The 23,540-nt window shown below is 39.4% G+C and overlaps 1 protein-coding gene across 7 annotated transcripts in view; it reads left to right on the forward strand.

Moving 5' to 3' along the window:
- LOC126188253 (alpha-L-iduronidase) overlaps positions 1-21,007 on the forward strand; it is a 252,380-nt gene extending 231,373 nt beyond the window's left edge. For all 7 annotated transcript variants that reach the window (XM_049929820.1, XM_049929815.1, XM_049929813.1 and 4 more), the window contains 2 exons: positions 8,182-8,324; positions 20,631-21,007. In XM_049929820.1, coding sequence (XP_049785777.1) covers positions 8,182-8,324; positions 20,631-20,734 — 247 coding nt within the window. In that variant the 3' untranslated portion in view covers positions 20,735-21,007. The remainder of the gene's footprint in view (positions 1-8,181; positions 8,325-20,630) is intronic.
- The last annotated feature ends 2,533 nt before the right edge of the window (positions 21,008-23,540 follow it).

Genomic DNA, 23,540 nt, shown 5'->3' on the forward strand with positions numbered 1-23,540 from the left:
TAAAGCTTTCCTGGCCACTTGTTGACAAACTGCTTATTGGTTTCTGTCTCTGGTTCTTCAGCTGATGCTCATCTGAAGATTTTTCTGATGTTTCATCAGCATGAGTGATTGGCATTGTCAAAGTTTCACCCTCCATTGCTGGTGGTGGACTGGGGCCGAGCTCATGGCCACAGACTACATGTACCTGGTGTGCCAACATCCAAGGGCCTCTCCACAGTCATTTCTGGTGCAGTTCTCTTGCTACCTGTGACATAGTTTGTCCATGACATTACATGCGAGCAGTTCTTAAGATTGTTGTGCACCAAAATTGATGGAGAACCATGCCTGGAGGCCTTACTTGGAAGGTTGGAACAGGTTGGTATGCTCCCACAAATGACACGAAACTCTGATTGATACTGTGTTGCATTTGTAAGAGAGTTGGAGTCAATGAATTCTCCAGGCAGATGCCATGTCTTGCTGTAAACAAGCTCCATTGCAGATGTACATGCCAGGTTTATAGGTGTTTCATATGCAGAGCAAAGCTATGGGAAGTGCAGACATTCATGAACTCACTTGGCACATGAGCACTGCCTTCAGTGTTTGATGCTATTGTTCAGTCATGCTGTTGCTGGCAGGATGGTAACTTATTTTGTAGGTACAAAATTTTGCCAGCTGGGCAAACAGATCCAATTAAAACTTTCAGCCCCTGTCAGTGGTTATGTGCAATGGGCAACCAAACCTCACTAGTCGTGTCAATGTAAACATAGAGGCTATAGTTTCTGCTGATATGCTATTGGTTGGAACTGCCTCCAGCAGATGTGTATACTTGTCTATCATAGTCAGTAAATATTGCTGGCTGTCTAGTGGAGGAAGCGGTCCCACCACATTGAGGTGAACATGGGCAAAGTGTGAGGGCACATCTGGAAAATCACCTATCAGCATGTGTACATGATCTAAGATCTTACAGAGTTGCATGTTCATGTCCACTCACAGCAGTCCTGTTCCATTCGTGGCCACAAAAAACGTTGTGACACCAACTTGAATGTCAGTCAAACTCCGAGATGACAGAGATTGTGTAGTCTGTTGAACACTTGTCTTCAGAACACTTCACAGTACAGTTGAAAGTCTTCTCCAGTAGTGTCAGCTAGTTGCAGCTGCAAGTCTGTGGTGTCATCTTGCAGCAGTGCACGTGATTTTGGATCCTCTTGTTGATTCTTGGAGAGTACTGTAATGCTCACAGGCTGTAATATGCTGGCCACCGCAACTTTGTTAATGTTGAATTGGCTAATAAATTCCTGGTGGTTATACAACCAAGAGAAAAGATGATACTGTTCCTCTTAAAAGCGTAATTCAACAGCTTGCATTCCATGTATATGGTGAACTCTCTTGCTTCAATCTGCAGTCGGAAATACTTTGTTGCATCATAAATAGCCAAGAGCTCTCGAACATAGGTACTCTATACCTGTCGTGATGGTGATAACTTATGAGAAAAATATGCGAGTGGCTACCATGCATTGTCTATCCGATTTTTAAGAGCCATGCCAATAGCCAACTGACTGGTGTCCACCAGTAATGCTAGAGGAGTGTCAAGTTTGGGATGTGCCAACAGTGATGCTTTTGCCAAGCATTGTTTCATCATTTTGAATGCCAGATGCATTTCCTGAGTCAACTGCACAGGGAAACTGCTCTTGACTTTCAGCCCAGCTGGTACTGTGGTCAACAGTTCTTGTTTTTCCAGTGGTAAATGCCAACAGTAGAAATTAAGCATATCTAAGTACCTATGAAATGCTTCAATAGCATTCAGTCTAGGCAGCTGCAGAATGCCTTCAACTTTTCTGTTCAGTGGCAATTAACCTGCAGAAGATATTCAGTGTCCTAGAAATTCAGCTTCTGGCTGCCCAGACATACATTTGATCATGTTCAGCATGACACCATAATGTTCTAAATGCTGAGATGTTGGCCGTGTAGATCCTTGGATGATGAAAACACAAGCATATTGTCTAAGTACAGACAAAAAAAGTGGTAGCCCATGCAAGGTAGAGTCAATTAATAGCTGCTGGATGTGTGCAGCATTGTGTAGTCCAAATGTCATGAATTTTCACTCAAATAACTCGAATAACATTATCCTCTGCTGCCACAGGAATCTAGATGTAAGCCTTTGTGAAGCTGAGTACACTAAATATTGTCACCTCATGAAATGTTTGGTTGTAGTCCATCAACTATCATATGGGGTAGTGCCAGGCTCCTCCATTCATTTGAAATAAATGCAGGGCAGATGCCCATAGGCTATTTGGTGGTCTGATGATACCCTCTCACTGCATCATGTTACTCCCCCTTCGTGATGGCAAAGTACCCTGGCACTAACCTCATAGGCCTACAAGACACAGCTGGTCCATCCGTGGTCCCTATGTATTGTTCTGGTGCACCTAGAGGTCTCCTCAAGGTCAGAAACTCTCAGAGCACCGAGCGGTATTCTTTGTCAACAACTTATATTGCCCTGACATCATGTTCTGTGGTGTTTCAGGGTACCCTGTGGCCATAAGTCCTGTAACATTGTTCATTAATTGGGCATCAGCCACGTTTGGCAAGAGTTTGGTAGTGTACCAAAAAAACCTGCTCCAATGATCACCTCACTGATGTCCACTACTGAAAAATCCCACAGAAACTGACAACATAGTCTCAAGTTTAATTTTTCTCAGTGTGTGTCATTCATTGCAATGATAGAATTGTTTGCAGTGAACAGACGTAATGCTGTTGATCACCTACAACAATGCAGTGACATCCTGCACAGAATACTCAGGTTGGAGCCTGTATCTATTAAATTCTTCTGGGCAGATACTCTGTCAGATATTAACAGGCACCATGACATGGTCAGACAGGTGGTGGGAATCAAACCCGGGCCGTTAGGTATGACATTCCATCGCACTGACCACTCAGCTACCAGGGGCGGGATTGTCCATGCATAGATTGGGGTGATGATCAGCTCCTAGATCATCTGCAGTTATTGTTTTGGTTCATCTTATGACAATAATGTACCGATCTGAGCGCACAGCATGTCCACTTTTGTTGACAGAGCATTAAAATATAAGTGCTAGACTGTAAGGTGTGCAGTTGCGCAACTACATGGCTCTGACACACAACTAACCTGGCTTGGAGTGATGGCTTCTAGAAAGCAGTCCACCAGTTGCAGCACAGTGTCCAGGGGCATCTCCATTTCGGTGGCTTTGATCACCTTTACTTGCAATGATAGCTGGCTGCTCCGTAATGTGTGTAGAAGATAGTTGGGTGCTGTCCCATTGTCAGCCTTACTCCTAAAGTGCCACAGGTACTGTGACAGTTCCCAATCACCCGCATCTCCCTGCATCAGTACTTGCTTGGTGCGATCCTCCTGAAATGTGGTGACTCTACGAATCAGTTTTGTTTCTTGCCTGTCATAGGCATTCACTAAAGGCAGAGCAATATTGCTCTCTTATACATCTGATGCGTAAGGCTGGTCTAACTGACTCTCTGCAAGTGTGAATTTGGTTGTGGGTGCTGTGGTACCAGCATAACAAAAACTGGCCTCCACCTGAGCAAACCAGAGTACCAGATTGTTTGGCCAAAATAGGGGCAGATGAATTGCCAGCCGTTACACTGAGGATCGGTCCACCTTCTTGCAGTATTTTTGGTGTATATTAGTTCTGAGTTACCACTGATAGGATAATTGTACCTGAAGCTCCCATACCTGAAATAATGTTCAGTTACATATACTGGATTCAGTTTTATTGTAATGTTGATCAGTTAGAGAGATAGGTATGTTTAGTTGCTAAGAGCAACTCCAAAACCAAACAACAAAAGAACATAGACCTGTGTTATCATGTGGAGGCCTGTAGGACTCCCCCTGACAGGTCAGGAGTGCACTACACAAAGGAAGCAGCTATTCTGGCAGCAGTGTACTTGTGGAGTACTCATGAGAGCTTTTAGGCTAGATGGTTGTTTGAGGTACTGTGATGAACACTCACCAGTCGATATGCAGCAAGAGAAGTCAGACCGTGTTGAGAGTAAAGACACCTCAACTGTAAACATTTTGTCAGCAAAGTGTCAAAGTATTCATAATAAAGTTCCCAAATTATTCTTGGGACTGAGAGCTGGCTGAAATCCAAAGTGGAAAGCCCTGAGATATTTAGTGAGTCATGGAATGGATATCGGAAAGACTGATTAGAGGCATAGGATGGGTAATGTTCATTGCAGTTGACAAAAATATTGCCTGCGTTGAGAGTGTGACAGTGAAGTTATGTGGTCATGTATAACAGCTGTAGGTGAAATCAAGTTAACTGTTGGATGTTTTTACTGGCTGCCCAATTCTGCTGTGTCATTCCTAGAGTTCTTCAAAGAAAGTTCATGGCCAGTAGTGTATAAATACACTGATCATGCAATACTATTTGGAAGTGACCTTAACCTATGCATTACAGACTGTGATTTCTGTGTCTGGTACAGGCAGACAGTCATGCAAAATACTTTTGAACGTGTTCCTGGAAATTGTCTTGAGCAGCTAGCTCAGCAGTCCACATGCAATGGAAGTATCGTAGACCTTGTAGCTACAGATAGACAGGACCTTCTTGACAGTGTCATTATAGAAATGAGGATTAGTGATCAGGATGTTATTATAGCAACTATGGTTACGAAAGTTAATAAATCAGTACAGAAGGCTAGGAGAGTCATCCTGCTAGATAGAGCAGATAACCAGTTGTTAGCATCTTACTTAGGGAGTGAATTGATGTCACTTAGTTCCAGTAAGACGGACATAGACGAATTGTGTGCAAAGTTCAAACAGATTATGAATTGTGGTCTGGAGAGTTATCTGTTCAGTAAATGGACAAAGGACGGAAAAGATCAACTGTGGTTTAATAATAAAATTCAGAAGGTGCTGAGGAAGCAGAGGCTATTGCACACATTGCTCAAAAGAGAATGCATAAATGACGACAAGCAAAAGTTAGTAGAGATTCATGCGTTGGTGAAAAGATCTATGCAAGAAGCATACAACAACTATCACCAACATACCTTAGCAAAAGATCTGGCAGAGGACCTGAGAAAATTCTGGTCAACTGGAAGCATGCCTAATCCCTTGTTGACCAGTCTGGTGCAGCAGATGAAGATAGCAAAACATGGGTTGAAGTTTTAAATTTTGCATTCAAGAATCCTTCACACAGGAGAATCATACAAACATACTGTCATTAGACCATCGGACAGACTCCCATGTGGACAACAGAGTAATAAGCATAGAGAAACAACTGAAGTTAGTGATATTGATCTGTAATTTTGTGGATCCATTCTTTTACCCTTCTTTTATACAGGAGTTGCCTGCACTTTTTCCCAATCACTTGGAACTTTGCGCTGGGTGAGAGAGTAATGATAAATGCAAGTCAGGTAAGGGAACAATGCCATAGAGCATTCTTTGTAAAACTGGATTGAGATTTCATCCTGACCAAGGATGCTTTTTACTATGTTGTCCACATGGGAATCTGTCCAATGGTCTAATGACAGTATGTTTGTACTGTTCCCCTGTGTGAACGATTCTTCAATGCAAAATTTAAAGGCAAAGTTCTTTTTGAGAAACACTATTGAGAAAATTTAGGGAACCAGCATTTGAAGCTGACTGCTGAATGATTCTACTGGCACCAACATATGTCGTGCATAAGGACTATGAAGATAAAATTCGAGAAATTAGGGCTCATATGGAGGCATATAGACAGTTGTTTATCTCTCACTCTATTTGCGAGTGAAACAGGAAAGGACATTTTAGTGGTTAGTAAAAAAAGAAAAGAGAGAAGAAAAGAAAAAGAAAAAAGGTTGAAAATGTGGGAAGAAATCGTAAGTGAAAATGTTTTTTTTAAAATCGTTAATGGCCGTGAAAAAAGGGAAAGAAAGAAAGAAATGCAGGTCGGACTTCATATTACAAAAAAGCTATAGTTGGGGTGGTCCTTGTGGCGTTTTTGAGCAAAAGTTAAACCAATTTCCACTACAAAAATTATTGAAAAGAAACAGAGAATAACAAAATGTAACTGACAGGGGGAAGTGGCATAGATAAGAGTTCATCCTTTACCAGGTTAACTTGTCTTCTTTCGTGCGGCGTCCAGGTCTTCAAAAATCTCCTTCATTTCGGCGTGAAAAGTGTGCTCCGAAATCTTGCAATCGTCCAGGAATCACTAATTTATACCAATTAAAATCATCTTGATACTGTATGCAATTTAATTTACTTTGCTACTTCCATCCTCCAAATTTCTTAACAACTTCCACAATATGTCTACACATTAAAATCAGATCAAGACTAGCTAATAAGGTGTTTTTCTTATTCTTTTTTTTTTTTTTTTAACTTTTAACGTCTTCATCAGATCACATCTGCCTTAAGCTTAGGCTATCAAGAGACAAACAAGAAACGGATAGAAAAACAAAAAAGAGTTACAATTTTAGTATTTTCTCTGCTGTCGAGCGCTCATACCGCTGCGACGGCACAGTTCATGTCTGAGGGAACGAGTGCAGTGCGGCGAAATTCAAAGTCCCACTACATCAATCTGTACAATGGTCTAATGACAGTATGTTTGTATTGTTCCCCTGTGTGAACGATTCTTCAATGCAAAATTTAAAGGCAAAGTTCTTTTTGAGAAACACTATTGAGAAAATTTAGGGAACCAGCATTTGAAGCTGACTGCTGAATGATTCTACTGGCACCAACATATGTTGTGCATAAGGACTATGAAGATAAAATTCGAGAAATTAGGGCTCATATGGAGGCATATAGACAGTTGTTTATCTCTCACTCTATTTGCGAGTGAAACAGGAAAGGACGTGACTAGTACAGAGTACCCTCCACCCTGGTGACTTGTGGAGTATCTGTGTACTGTAGATGTAGATGTAGATACAAAAAGGTTACAAACTTAACATCAGCAGAGTGAACAGAAAGCATTTTAAATATAGGTAAATACAGCAGTCTTGGTGGCAAACACACAACTCAGCAGTTGCTGTGACTCACTTGTTAATAATATCACAATTTCACAGACACTAGACCATTTCACTGCATCAGAGTTGCTGAATAGCATGAATGATGTTTACGTGTGCAACTATGACAGACGATGTGTGTAGTGGTCACTGCACATATGTACCACATTCTCCAACCATGAGCCATGAGCAAAATTTGAGCCCAGTTAAATGGAGACTTAATCAAGAAGTTTCCATTGCAAATAAATTTCTACTAACTAGGATAATATTTATTACTGCAGTCAGTGGTAGCTTGTAGTCACACATCCACAATTATTTCACAAGTGGCTCGTATGTGAACTCATGTTTATTGGAATGTTTTTGCTTCTACTTTCATATACTTTTGACAATGTCAGTTTTCTCTATCAGTTATAGATTCACTGGGGGGGGTGGGGGGGGGGGGGTGGAGGGAACCATTTCAGCTAATAATACTAATATTGTGTTACAGCTCAGAAATGTCTTCAAGAGCAGCAGAAGTCCTCAAACAGTGTCACAAAGTGACCTCTACTTATGGTAGGACAGATTGTATGAATACTGAGACGACACAAAATAAGTAATTGCAAAAATATATGTGCTTAAACTACCATTGTTGAACTATGTAGTTGTGTCATAGCACTCACTATTTATTATACCGATTTCTATTTCTTAGATTACAGCATGCTAATATTTCTGTAGTTGTAAAACAATATAATTTAGCTTTCTTAAGTAGATAATTAATGTATATGATTTTAGAAACACTTCAATAATGAAACAATCTTTCTAGTGTCAACAACCACATTTTTCAACTGCAGGTGTCTTCTTTTCTTTTGCATCTATATTTGAATAAAGGATATGTCATTAAAATGTAATTACCTATTTACATATCCAGTGTTAGTAACGAAACTAAAGTTGGAGACTCGAACTCGGGACCTTTGCCTTTCGCGGGCAAGTGCTCTACCATCTGAGCTACCGAAGCACGACTCACGCCCGGTACTCACAGCTTTACTTCTGCCAGTATCTCATCTCCTACCTTCCAAACTTTACAGAAGCTCTCCTGTGAACCTTGCACTTGCCCGCGAAAGGCAAAGGTCCCCAGTTTGAGTCTCGGTCGGGCACACAGTTTTAATCTGCCAGGAAGTTTCATATCAGCGCACACTCCGCTGCAGAGTGAAAATCTCATTCTGAAACTAAAGTTGTTTGTTGTTCTAGGTGCATCAAAACTTATGAAATTGAATTTATGCATGTGTCCAGTGAGAATAAGGGCACCAGTGTGTTCAGAAGAATTAATACAAAGGATAGCATTTTTTTATCCTTTCATTTTGCTCCACTACTGCATCTTGGCCCTCAGAATGGTGAGATACTTCTCAATACTGGCCTATAATTTACAACAATAATGGAAATTCTGGTATGGAAGCAACAAAAATAAAAAAAGGCAAACTCACTTACAGCTGACTGTTGTGTAGTATATAGACATGTGTTACTGATCCACTTTATTAACATATGTCTTGAACCATCCATGTACCTAAAGGTTCTCCTGAAGGATGGGATCTATGTATCAAAATGAATGAATTTTATGCTGACAGGTGTGTGCCTAGTGAGTAGGTCTTGAATGAGGTACCTGAACTGATGTTTTTTAATGTTTATTCTAATTACAATGGATGTTGTAACTATTATTTTTATTTTATTTGAGTGTGAGAAAGTTCAGTTTCTACAAATGAAATATTGTTGTGAAGAATGGTTGATTTCATGAAATTTTTGGAAGACTGGTTTCTGTCCATAACCTGCTGCCACAGTGTTCTTTGTCTAGTCTTAAACTGTAGGGAGACATATGCAACACTGGCACTCTACAATGTACTTCTTAGTATTGCAAGTCATCTGTTCAGCTTAAAGTGATCTTTCACTCTTCATCTCAATTATCAGTGCTACTAGACTCACCAGGCCTATATGAGGCAGGAGTTAACAGAACATTATCTGGAAGTGGCAACTCATGTATAAAGCAAAACATATGCATCATTCAGCAACATACTATAAAACATGAGCCTATGCTCAACTGCTTCAAGCCAATAAATTCACTACTTTAGAACACTGAATTTCTGTGGGTTATTTGAATAAAAGGCAAAAAGAACTGTTGTCCACACGTACAGTTCTTGGGACTTAATCATGGGGGTATCAGTGGAAATATGATCTTATCAACTGGGACAGTGGAATAGAGTTGGACATTACTTGGAATCCTGTCATTAGAAAACTCTATTCTCTACATAATGAGCAATTTCCTGCCAATTCAACAAAGAAGGATGACTGATTTGATATCAAGAAGGTGAGCATTTTCCAAAGAGAACTTATTGAGAAACATTTCAATTACACTAGTCTTATAACTAATACAAACATACATACAGTAACAGAAGAAATGGTAAATAATGTTCTTAATAGTTTTATTGAGTGGGTTTCTGCAAATGGTCTCACTCTCCATTTCAAAAAGACCCAACGCATTCAGTTCTGCACATCAAGAGATACTACACCAGTGATGCATGTGATATATGGTGAGGATTAATAACTAGTGTGGAACCTTCTAAAATTTTGGGTGTCAACACTGACAAGAATTTAAGCTGAAAAAAAAAATGCCTTTTGGGACTACTACGAAAACTTAGTTTAGCTACATTTTCACTTTCACATATGGGGAGAAACAAATAAGTAAGTTGACCTATTTTGCACATTTTCTTTCAGTAATGTCATATGGAGTAATGTTCTGGGGTAACTCATCTTGGAGAAAGAAAGCCTTGTTGCTCAAAAACACACTGAGAACAATATGTAGTGCCCACCCATGATCATCCTGTAGACATATGTTTTGAATACTGGTTCACAGTACATTTGTTCCCTCATGAAGTTAGTTGTTAATAATCCACTGCAATTCAAAAGAAACAGCAATGTGTATAATTACAATAGTAGAAGAAAAAATAACATTCATTACTCCACATTGTCTCTAGTACAAAAAGGGGTCCAAATGCTGCCTCCAAAGTTTTTGATCACCCAGCCTTATAATATATAATGTCTGACAGGCAACAAAGTTAAATTTGAAAATGAACTGAAAAAGTTTCTCCTTAACAACATCTTCTATTCCACAGAAAATTTTCTCTTTTTGTAATGTGCAAAAGGTGGTGGTTAGGAATTACTAACTCACATATGTAATTAATCCAAAATAGCTCTTTTAAATGATCAGCTTGTAGCCATGTTTACATATGAAAGTGTAACTTGAATGCAAAACGTCTCATTCCACATCATTATGACTAATTGTACAAATGATCCATTGCACATGAAGCTAACTAAATAACTACAGTAAAAATGTGTGTGCTCAAGTAACACACGTTCAGAAAATTGTGAATTTACCATAAATGTGCCGATGGGGACTTGATAGAAAAACTCGGTGTACTTTTTTCCAGTTTACTCCTGGAAAGTGTCAAAACATTTTTTGCTAAATTATAAGGACAGCAAGTTATGGATAGCTGGCAGTTTTATTAAAAATATCTGAAATGTTCAGAACACTATGAATGTATTTAAAGTAACATCAGAGTACAGGGAATTTATTTTTTTGTTTAACTGTATGCTGTGTCATACAGACTGACTGTGATGGTTTATTCATATTGCATAAGATACAATATAATAATAAGGTGGTTTGTGAATGTGCAGCATAATTCGCATAGGAAATAAATGCACCAGAATAAGGAGCAACGTGCAACATCTTTTTGACTGCAGCATGGTCAGTGGTTACACAAAAAAGTAAATACCAAATCTTGATCTATGAGATCCACATGCATCTTTTTCCAAAGCCTAAAAAGAAGAAACTGAGGCAATGGTTAATAAAATGTATGAACAGTTAACACTATTTTGGAGAAAATCTCTTGTGGAAATAGAACAATCACTGTACCCTGTGAGCTGTCAATTACTGGTACAAAGGTTACTGTAAAGAGTACCTGTGTCACCATGGTTCTGGAAGAGAGAGTTGTTATGCCGTCTGTTGTGGGTGTCCTCAGTATTTGGTGTCATTTGGTTTCTGAGCAACCCACTGTCAGTGTGACACTGTCTATACGTTTAATTTTCCTGCAAGTTACATGGCATGATTTGAGCTTTTGGGGTATTTTGTGCTGGAGTATGGTATTAACTGGGCGGGTTGCTGATGTGGACCACACAGTGTATGGGAACCAGAACTTAAGCTTGCTTAATGGCTGAAAAAAGAATCAACATTATGACTGCAAGTAATGTGAGTTGAAATCTGATTAACAAAGCCATAATCATCTCAAACCATAACACTTAATCATATTGAGTCCCAAGTCCAGGCCCCCGAAATGAGGTAACAGTTGCATTGAATAATCATTGCTTCAAGGCTTCAGTAACAATGTACAAACTGCCATTCCATCTCCAGACTAGGTACTTATTTCCTGTAGAGGTCTTACAACCATCCCTGTGTGACATGGTGGCCATGATTCCAGTGGTGATAGCTGCTGAAGACTGTACCACACACTGAGGTGACAAAACCTCATGTCAGACCTCATTTTGCCTGGCACAGTGCAGCAACTAGATGTGGCATTTGAAGTATTCCTCACTCCGAATGCTTGCACAAAATTACAAGTAGATGTAATTAAACTTTGTTCATTTGGACAAGTAAACTTCAAACACAAACATTCTGCTATTTTTGGTGTGTACAACAAAAGATAATGAATGTTCTCTAGAAATTCTTCTTAGTAATACAAAAGAAAAGTTCATCACGAACAGCTGTCCTTCAAAAAATAAAAATAGGTTCTTGACAGCTTAGATTAAGTTCTCTTGACCAATGAAAAGTCTATCTTCAAAACGAAGTACATATTCAAAGTTCTGTCTCACAAGCAGTGTGACTTATTCATGGTGGAGAACACCAAGGCTCAAAGCAGAAGCCATGGGAGTGCAGCTGTCCAGGTGGGGAAGGTGATGTCCAGATGATGATGGTACGTCCGTCACAGGCTGGCTAAGACAGAAATGGCTCTAGCTAGCTTTGTACCGGTAGAAATACTCACATGGTGGAAGGTTAAAATTTTCATATTGGCAATGAAAGTTACAGCAGATGCAGCAAGAGGTTTATGTCTGGAGTGACCCACCTTACTATTTTCTGTGCCATCTGGTTGGTTACCAGAAGGCCAAATCATTCACTAAAATGGTCCAGTATGTTCTTCAAACCAATTGCAAACATTTGTAACCTGGTGAAATGGTGCATTGTTATCCATAAAAATTCCATTGTTGTTGGGGAACATGAAGTCCATGAATGGCTGCAATGGTCTTCAGGTAGCTGAACATAATCATTTTTAGTCAATAAGCAGTTCTGTTGGACCAGAGGACTCGGTGCATTTCATGTAAACACAGACCTCACCATTATGGAGCCACCACCAGCTTGCACATTGCCTTGTTGACAGCTTGGATCTGTGGCTTCATGGGGTCTGGACTACACTCGAACCCTACCATCAGCTCTTAGCAACTGAAATCGGGACTCATCTGACCAGTTGTCTAGGGTCCAGCTGATATGGTTATGAGCCCAGTAGAGGTGCTGCAGCTGATGTCATGCTGTCAGCAAAGGCACTTGCATCAGTTATCTGCTGCCATAGCCCATGTTCATCGTATGTTCCACATTGATTTCCATGGTTATTTCAAGCAGTGGTGTTTATCTTTTAGCACTGCCATTGCTCTCAGTCATTAAGTGAAGGCCATTGGCCACTGTGTTATCCATGGCGAGAGGTAGCAACTGAAATTTGGTATTCTAGGTACACCCTTTACACTGTGGATCTCAGAATATTGAATTCCCTAACAGTTTCTGAAATGGAATGTCTCACGCATCTAGCACCAGCTTCCAGTTTGCATTCAAGTTCTATTAGTTCCTATAGTGTGGCCATAATCACATCAGAAACCTTTTCACATGAATCAAATGTCTACAAATGACAGCTCCAGCAGTGCACTGCCCTTTTATACCCTGTGTATGTGACACTGCCGCTGTCTGTGTACATGCCTATCACACTCCCATGACTTTTGAACCTCAGCATATATTTCCACCTCTATCAAAGTCACTAGCATGACATGATATTAGATGCCTTCCCCCTTTAATCAGCCCATTATGGCAGTAAAGCCCAGGATGGAATCAGGGTTGATGACATTGGAGGGGAGAGGAGGTGAGGCACCACTGCCAGTGGCTCAGTTATAATTGGTGACATGGGAAGGGCCACTGGGACTTTCTCCTCCAGTTGGAGTGGAACTTCCACAGCTGGGGACACTGGTTTCAACTCCACAAGCTCCTCATAATCCATTGCCTTTATTCTTAATGCAACATTTCATTTTCTGTTCTCACCTATGAAATTATGTTTATGAGACTTCCACTTTTTTTCATTCCCAGAATTTCTGACTTGTATTAATATTTTATTTATTCAAAACTGTATATCCAAAATCCTAAAATGACTGGGAACACAATCAAAAATATGGTTGTATCAGGGTCTTCACTAAACATTTACATCATGAAATACATTATGAACTGTCTAAGGCAGTTACATTTCACCAGACATAAAATCATGTAGTCAAGCAAATCAAAATTATGCTGACCAGTCAGTATGTATAGAGAAGCTATCCAACATATACACTCAAGAGCCAAAGAAACTGTTACACCTGCCTAATATTGTGTAGGTCCCCCACAAGCATGGAGAAGTGCCGCAGCATGATGTGACATGGACTCAACTAATGTCTGAAGTAGTGCTGGAGGGAATTGACACCATGAATCCTGCAGAGCTGTCCTTAAATCCATAAGATTATGAGGGGGTGGAGATCTCTTCTCAACAGCACATTGCAAGGCATCCCTGATATGCTCAATAATGCTCTTGCCAGGGGAGTTTGGTGGCCTGTGGAAGTGTTTAAACTCAGAAGAGAGTTTCTGGAGCCACTCTGTAGCAATTCTGGATGTATGGGGTCTCAAATTGTCCTGCTGAAATTTCCCAAGTCCATCAAAATGCACAGTGGACATGAATGGATGCAGATAAAAATGAAATGATCATATGGCATTTACTGGCCGGGATATGTCCTTGAGGATTTGACCGCCGTATTGCAAGTCTTTTTAGTTGACGCCACTTCGGTGACTTGCGTGTCAATGATATTGAAAATGCAGGTGATCAGACAGGATGCTTATGTATGTGTAACCTGTCAGAGTTGTATATAGACATATAGACTGCCCGTTCCCCATGCATTACAGAACCTCCACCATCTTGAACAGCCCCCTGCTGACATACAGGGTTCATGGATTCATGAGGTTGTCTCCATACCCGTACATGTCCGTCCACTCAATACAATTTTAAATTAGATTTGTCTGACCAGGCAACATGTTTCCAGTTATCAACAGTGTAATGTCGATGTTGACAGGTCCAGGCAAAGCATAAAGCTTTGTGTCACGCAGTCATCAAGGATACACGAGTGGGCCTTCAGCTCCGAAAGCCCATATCGAAGATGTTTCATTGAATGGTTTGCATGCTGACATTTGTTGATTGCCCAGCATTGAAACCTGCAGCACTTCCATCAAGCTGAATGATTCTCATCAGTCGTCATTGGTCCCGTTCTTGTAGGATCTTTTTCTGGCAACAGCGATGTCAGAGATTTGATGTTTTACCACAATACACTCATGAAATAGTCGTATGGGAAAATCCCCACTTCATCGCTGATGAAGGGACTTAGTTTCACTGGTCACCAGCTTGTGAAAGTAAATTTTCCACCCTTAAGACCATGTTGTTGTCTGCACCCTGCTTAGTGATGTACCAACCAGGCTTCCACATGGTCCTTGTGACAGACACTTCTGAGTATGGGTTGGAGATGATAATCAATTACTCATAGATCTCCTGATCGCTCCAAGCGGCCTATTGCTTATGCCTCAAAAATGCTGACTCCTGCTCAAACTAGGTACTCTCAGATAGAAAAGGAAGCTTTGGACATTGTATATGCTGTGAAGGAATTACATGTTTTTTCTATGGTACCAAATTCTATGTGGTCACCAATGACAAACCATTGGTTTACGTATTCAGTCCTTCTGCAGCATTACCAGATAAAGCAGCATATTGAAATCAATGATGGGTTCTTTTCCTTTTACATTACAACTTCGAGATTCATTTCTGCCCTACAAATCAACACACAAATGACAATGCTTTGTCCCACCTGCTGGCTGATCCAGACCCAGGATTTGATCAGTAGGAATTGCTTTGTTCCCACATTGATGTCGCTGCCCAGCAGACAGTTGATGGTTTTCCTGTAACTAGCACATGGATCCTGAAGGCTGTAACATTGGATCCTGTTTTGTGGAAGGTCATAACATTCGTACACTGTGGTTGGCCAGATTCACCACCTTCTCATGTGTCTGACCCCCTCTGTAATTACTACATCTTTCAATGTCAATTCTCTGTTGTGGATGGTGTTCTGGTTTTAGACATGGATCACTAAGCCCCTTGAATAGTGATCCGCTCAGTGCTTCATTTGGAGATTCTCTGTTTATTACATGCAGATAATTGGGGTGTATCACTCTCAAAAGCATTGGCCCATCGACACTTGGCCCAGTTTGGATGGTGACATTACACAGCTGGTAGCTTCCTGTTGACAGTGTGTGATGCACCAAGCAGCTCCTCAGGTGTCATTGTTGCCTTGTCTGATGCTGTCACATGCATGGGACTGTATAAATGTGGATTTCATTGGCATCTTTCTTTGGCTGTGGTTGTTGATGCATATTGTCTTTTTCTATATATAATACATTGTGATTCCACATCCACAACTCCCATCATCATAGCCTTGTCCAAACTTTTTTCTCTTGAAAGTTTGCCCACAATGTTAATGTCCAATACTGGTTCACAGTTTTCATCACAAGGGTTTGCGGCATTTTGTGATTCCTGTGGTATCCATTTCATTTTTGCCCTGCTGTTACATCCACAATCTAAAGGTGAGGTGAAGAGCCTACTGCAAATGTTCAAAACTAAGATGAAAATGTATGTTGCTAACTCTTGTCTGACATTGCCTTTGATTGGTTTCTCTCATCGTACCACTTCACACTGTTCTGCAAGAGGAGCCTGGTGGAACTACTCCACGGATGGCAGCCGAGGGCATTGCTACACCTCCTGTGGCCTCCACCTGGACATCAATCCATGCAGCTGCCAAGCCTCTTCTGGCTGGGTGTGGCCATCAGGGCATCTGGTTCCAGATATCACCCTAAATGGATTACAGCTGTCATCACCAGATGCCGGGAGCAGCATCTCTGTAACAGTTGTATGGGGAATGGCTTCTGCTCAAGGCACTGTGATCAGCTTCACCTCTGTTTGGACAGCCCACCGACATTGGGTGTCATGTCACCTGCTGATGCCAGTTCTCCAATTCCTCATGGACAAGGCCATCCATCTTCAGTGGCCCAACCAGCATTAGAGAATGCTTCCAACACCATTGTCAAGGATTCTGTCACCCATTCCTGTGCAACCGCTGATACCAGCTTCATCAGCACCATGAGCACTGTCATCAGAACTGATGCCCAAGGGTAATACGGAAACAGCTCTGGCATCACCAATGGGAAGGAGGGTGCAAAACATGTCCACGCGTGAAACACATCAGACCTTAGCCAGAGCCCAATAGATGAGGAGGACAACATGGAAATCTCAATAATCTGTGATCTCCCTAAAAGAGGAGGAATGCAGTGAAGTGTGCGTGTACTTTCAAAAGGCCACATATGGGGCAGTGCTATGGCCTCGGTTCGCTGTGTGTTCTGCTACAGATCTTTGTATACATAACTGGTTCCTACTGAATGTTGCTTAAATGCTGTTTCAAGTTGTTAATGCTTCTGTGGAATAAAATTGTGTTCAGTCTACTGGCCTTGTCATACTTATACATAATTACAACAAGAACTATTGAAATCATATCACCTTGTGGGATGCAATATGTCAATGTACACTTCTTGAATAGTCATTTGGACTCCTTCCTGTGTAATCTAGTGATGGACATGGAAAATGATTCCACTAGGACATTTCTCCAATGGAAATGCTTTGTCAACGTAAATGGAGTCAGACTACTGATGGTCCTTATGAAGCTATGTCCCTTACCCAATGTATTGCAGGAAATTGCGAAAGAAAATTTTTAGATATGATTCTTTACTTTTGTTTACTCTTATGTTACACATTTCTTTGATTTGTTTGTCTACTGACAGATATTTAGATGTTTGGATTTGGAAATCTTGTTGCAATACCACATCATTTTGCCAGATACATAAAATACATGAGGTGTCATAAGCATTTGCTAGAACCTTTATCATATGAAAGAAGCATCTTGTACAGAAATTCTGAAATTAGATCTGGATTTAGGGGTAAAGAATCTTCCAGAAACAGTGTAGATTGTTCTTGAAAATGAAGTAAATATTTCTTTTATTGATCGGTGTAATTTGTGAATGAAAAATGATTAGGGAGACCAAAAGTTTAGAAGAAATAAGGAGAAGATACTGAGATTAAAACTGAAAGTGGAAAAGGAAGATGAAAAGAAATACATGGGGTGTTCAATGAGTAATGCAACAGATTTTTTTCTGAAAGTAGGTTGGTTTTATTCAGGATTCCAATACACCATATTGTTCCCCACTCTTTTGGCTACAAAACCCTATTTTTCAACATCATCTCCATTCATTGTGATGGCATTATGGCACCTTACTGAGAGGGCTTGTATGCCCACATGGTACCACTCTACTGATCGATGTCAGAGCCAATGTCTTGCTGCATCAGTAACATCCCCATCATCAATGTACTGCTCCCCGAGAAGTCCACCCATTATTGGGCTGAACAGTTGGAAGTCAGAAGTTGTGAGATCCAGGCCGTTTGGTGGATGATTAAGAACAGTCCATTGAAGTTTTGTGAGATTCTCTCAGGTGCGCAGACTTGTGTGAGACCTTGTATTGTCATGTGGAATGAGAAGTTCATTTGCATTTTTGTGGTGATGAACACACTGCAGTTGTTTGTTCAATTTCCTAAGGGTAGCACAATACACTTCAGAGTTGACTGTTGCACCACCAGGCGGGACATCAAACAAAATAACCCCTTCAGAGTCACAGAAGACTGTTCCCATGACTTTACTGTCTGAGGATGTGTCTTTGAACTTTCTCTTCGGAGGGGAGGTGATGGGTCACCACCTCACGGATTGTCATTTTGTTTCCAGTTTGAAGTGATGAACCGGTTTTTCATCATCTGTGATGATGTTCAACAAAAAATCATCATGATCAGTCTCGTAACCCACAATTAGTTCCACACAGGGGGTCCTTCACTGCTCTTTATGGTCTTCTGTTAAGCAGAAAGGAACCCAGAGGGTCACACCTTTGAGTATCCCAACTGATGGACAAGTGTCTCCTCACTACAATTAGAGATGTCCAATTGTGCATTGAAGTGTTTGATTGTGACCCATTGATCACCTTGAATGAGAGTGTCTGCACATTCCAACATTGCAGGAGTCACACCTGTGTGTGGCTAATTGGCATGCAGGAAATCAGACAGGTTTGCACAATCTTGTGGTGATGATGACAGATGCCATGCCTAATGACTCACCATGTTTTTGTTCACTGCCCAATCTCCATAGACATTCTGCAAGCTCATATGAATGTCTATAATGCTCTGGTTTTCTGCCAAAAGAAGCTCTAAACAGTGCTCTGGTTGGAACACACCTTCATTACAGACCCATTTTGAAGGCTACGTATAGTGTTGCCACTTATTGTAACTTCATAAAACTATAAGAAGGACATGATGAGCCACAACAAATTCTGCGTTTTTTTCAACTGAAATTGGCTGAGGAAAAAAATGTGTTGTATTACTTATTTAACACCCCTTGTACACTGTGTTGTTATAATGAATCACAGTCATTGTTATTGCACTGAATTTCCAACAGTGTGAATTAAAGTAATCATGGTGCAACTGTAGCACTTGCTGCAGGTATACTCCATGTGGTAAACTCTATCTCTTCCATTGCATAGAGATGACAGAGAACACCTTCATCCATATACTCAAGAACAATCAGGACTCAAATAATAAAAACATGAATGGCAAAAGTTACCCACCCTGAGAGTTGTGAATGTTAACCCTTCAACTGCTCTGAACATGTTAACACGCACGCCTTTGTACCTGTTCCTGTGTGCTCTGAACATGTTTACGCACGCCACCAGTCCTTCTACCTGGTACTCTGAACATGTCTACATGTAGACCCACTCAGAGTACCAGATAGAAGGACTGGTGGTGCACGTAAACACGTTCAGAGCATACAGGGACAGGTACAAAGGCGTGTGCATTAAGATGTCCAGAGTCCAGAGCAGTTAGAGTTAAATCTCGCTTCCAGGAAGGGAAGCTGTGGTGACCCTGGATCAAATCTGCCTCACAGATTAACAATGAGGGCCAGCCAGGATGTGATTTTTAGGCAGTTTTCCACACCGCACTAAGTGATTACTGGGCTGGTACCTAAATCCTGCCTTAGCTACATGATTCGCAAACATTTAGAGAAGAGTTGGGGTACACACATTCTGTCTGTGAGGGGAGGAGGGGGAGGTGTAAAAAATCATGGTAACCTTTGCCAATGTGGGACAAAGGCACACAGAAAAGCAGAAAAAGAAAAATGTCAAAAGTTAACAAATATTGAACTACTGAAACTGATATTTACTTTGAAGGAGCATATAATGATAAAAATAATGAGACGTTAAGAGAAATATGAAAATACTGTAGCAAAGGATACAAAAACCATTTGGAATTCTGGATTGAAATGATTGCCACTGTGTGTTTTTCTTACAGCTGAGTATGCTGATTTATATTTCTACCCCAGATGTATCAGCTTCAGTTATTGACAGTTATACACATTACATTCTCTCTATTATTAGTAGCTTGACAGAATGGGTTTAAACTACTATTTTTCAATTATCATCATCATCATCATTGTATAGAGTTTTCTTATCATTGGCAGGGTCTGCTTGGAAGACAATCTTTCCATCTTCTCTGATGTTCCCATTCCTCTCTGTTGCTCTCTCACATTCTTCACCTCTCTTCTGAATGCTTTCCTCCAGTAATTTTAGCCACTTGTCCCTCAACCTTCCTCTTGATGTCCTGTCTGCTATCTTCATTTCATGCATATTCCTAGGCATCCTGTTCTCATCCATTCTCTATATAAGTCCATACCATTTGAATGTCTGCTGTTGTAACAGTTCCTTGTGTGTTATCTCCCTTTCATTTTAATTTCTCACATTTTGTTCAACTATTCAGAAACTACTCTTCCCTTTTACTCACCTAGCTTTTTTCCTTTTCCTTCATGACCCAGGTTTCTGCAAAGTATAACAGACATGTCTGCTATGTTTGGTATATCACCTTACTGTTCTGGGAGTCTTCTTTGTTCCACATAATTCCTCTCACACTTCTGTTTTTCAGCATCTTCAGGTCATTCTAATACCATTAACTTCTTTTGGAAATGTAACCTTCATAGAAGCCACCAATCTGAATTTTGTGTACACGAAGTAATTGAATTAGTTGCTCATAATTTCCCCATTATTTACTTCAGTGTTTTACTGTATAATTTCTTAATGTACCTGTGTATTCTGGATTAATAAATGAAGCAAATTTTTGTTGTTGTTGTTACAGGTGATGAAGAAGTCCGGGGACTCTACCGAGTTCGTCTAGTAGATTTTTGGCAACACGGTGGACCTTATTCTGATGTAATTGAGTATCCTAAAAGCAGAGCTTAGGATGTGATTTCATCTTCTTTAATTAAATACTTATTCAGGGTATGTGTACAGTACTAGAAATAAATTAATAGATGTGTTTCCACATTGTGAACATGATATGAATGTACTACATATACACATATGTAAAATGGAAATGTGTTTGACGTACTTTAAATAACATAAATTGTTGATGAATTATTGCTGTGCACACAGCATGTAAATAAATGTGTATTGTATAATTAAACAGTGTAACTGTAAGGGTATTTATCTTGTAGCAATTATTGAAAATGAATGAAAAAGGAACATAAATAAAAATTTAAAACAGTAACACAATGTAAACAATCTTTTTAATACCATAACAGTATGAAGATACATCACTTTTTTTATGGTTCAAAAATCTTGAATAAAGCTGTTTCAAGTTCGTTAGTTAGTTTTATATTACATGAATCACTTGCATGTCTTTCGTACACAAACAAAATGGACTGCAGATGTCCATCTCGAGATGAATAAACCAAAATTTTATGATAAATCATAGTGATATGGAATGAGTTATTTTACATTCACAACACAAATTAATCTGTAAATATGGCTACATACTGACCATATACAAGTGATTTCTTTTTAATATGTATGTGTGAGTTTAGTAATTCCTACCCACCACCTTGTACACATTACAATAATAGAAATTGAATAATAGAAGCAGAAACTTTGATTTACTGAGGTATTATTGTGAGGATGTTATTGTTAGCCAGTGAGATACCATTCTAGAATTCATCACCTTAAGAATTTTGGAGAATGATGTCAGTAGTGAAACAGATCATTAGTTATTGATAGCTCTCCTTTCATCTTTCTTATAGAGGGTCTTACAACTGCGTCTTTAAATCTCTATGGAAAAATACCTTGAGTAAGTGATTGTAATGGTCGCCTAGTCATAGATATTGCTAATTGCTATAATCGCACTATTTCACTCCCATTTACGGAGCTTGTTAGCACTTGATGTTAGGTTGGTGCCATTAAAATGCATTGTAGTAATCACTGCTGCTTGCTGGATCGCTGCTGTGTCTCGATGTTGATGCTGGCTCTAAATCTGGTTGTCTAGGGTTAAAAACATGAGGTCTCGTGTTTTTTATGTGCTTTTGATGATAAAGAACGAGCGAAACCAACAAATATGTAAACTTCAAATATTTATTATTCTGGTGGCCATCTTAATTCCACTGTCCACCAAAAGACCATGACTCAACACAAAGTAGTACTTCCGTTACATGTTCTTTGCATTGTTTATCCACCTCAAACAATAACATACAAACACACTTTACCAAAGTGACATTCCGACTGCCTCTCGACCGTTCTTGCTGCTTGTATTTATAACATTGTCAAAGAACTACTAAAAAGAGATATAGTTTACAAGTCACATGTACATCTGTTATCATAATTTGTGCAGAAAAGTTATTAATTTGCATCGAGTGACATAATTTAACATGTTATTAAAATGACAGACAGATTTGTTGACTTGACAGAATAATCCTTCGTTACAAAAAGGCCGTTTTTTAGAAGTTTGTCAATTGACTTCTCTAATTTGCATAAATAAGTAAATAACATGAATTATTAAGAATTACATTGGTTTTCGTCTAAAACAGGATTGATTTCGTGAATACTGAGTGAAACCGCTCGTAGTGAACAAATAGGTTTCACTGGGTGATTTTTATTTAAGGAGATCCAAAATACCTAAGTTGTCCACTATTTTTCGTACTTCATATTAATTATTTAAGATGAACTTAGTGTTTTTACATGATGACATTTGCTGTATCAGTGATCAAGTGATATAAACTTTTGTGTGGGTCAGTTATTCAGTGTAATTTAATGGGTTGACTGTTTATGCAGACGTGTTATGCAATCATTGTTAACATACACAATAACTTTTCTATAATCATAAATACTTGTTAAACTGGTTGAATTTGGAGGGTATCGCATACTTCGGTAAAGTAAAGCCTTTAATATGTTCCGTTACATGATGCATTACATGTTTCAGGACAGGCCATGTTACATGGGAACAAATCATTAGTACTCTGTTTGAAACACCATATCCAGAAGACCTTTTATTTTTGAGAGAATGTCTTATTTTCTCAATTTCAGAAGGAGAGGTTGGTGGTACATTCCTGTGGTTGAATTTCATGGGAGTTTTATTTCTGACATACTACTATGATTTTTCTCTTATTCTGTTTGTCACTATATTTTCTGCTGTATTTAAGAAATGATTACTAAACACATTTTCTATGTGTGACTCATCATAGCCCTTCCATTTAAGTCAATAGTGGTGTTGTCCTGTTCTGTGGTCAGTTGTCCTGTCTGTCGTTTCATTAAATTCTGTATAACCTTATGTCTGTTGTTGAGATTACTGATTTCTGATGTAATATACTTGTTATTTTATTTTTTAATAGCTTTTCTTAGTAATTATGTGTAGTTTTGGTACTGTGCAACTACTGGTGGATTTCTACTTGTTCATGCCAACAATTAAATTTGTCTTTTCCTTTCGGAAAATGCTTCAATCCTTCTGGTGATATATGTTTTTTTACATGGGTGTTTAATGTTCTTTTTGATTAGCTTATGTGGAAAGCTGTTTTTAAAAATGATGAACTTATTATGGAATAGATTAAATTTTATATCAGCATTTCATTTGCTATAAATTTCATCTCTTGCATTTGTTATTGTTATAAATTTCATCTCTTGTAAACTATTCTTAAAAATGTTTGTACTGGAATCATTAATTATTCTAATTTCCACTGAGGAGTATCAGTGCTGTGAACCACTACTTTATTTATCCTAAGTA

The sequence above is a fragment of the Schistocerca cancellata genome, chromosome 5 (genome assembly GCF_023864275.1).
Source record: "Schistocerca cancellata isolate TAMUIC-IGC-003103 chromosome 5, iqSchCanc2.1, whole genome shotgun sequence".
NCBI classification, from domain to species: Eukaryota; Metazoa; Arthropoda; class Insecta; order Orthoptera; family Acrididae; genus Schistocerca; species Schistocerca cancellata.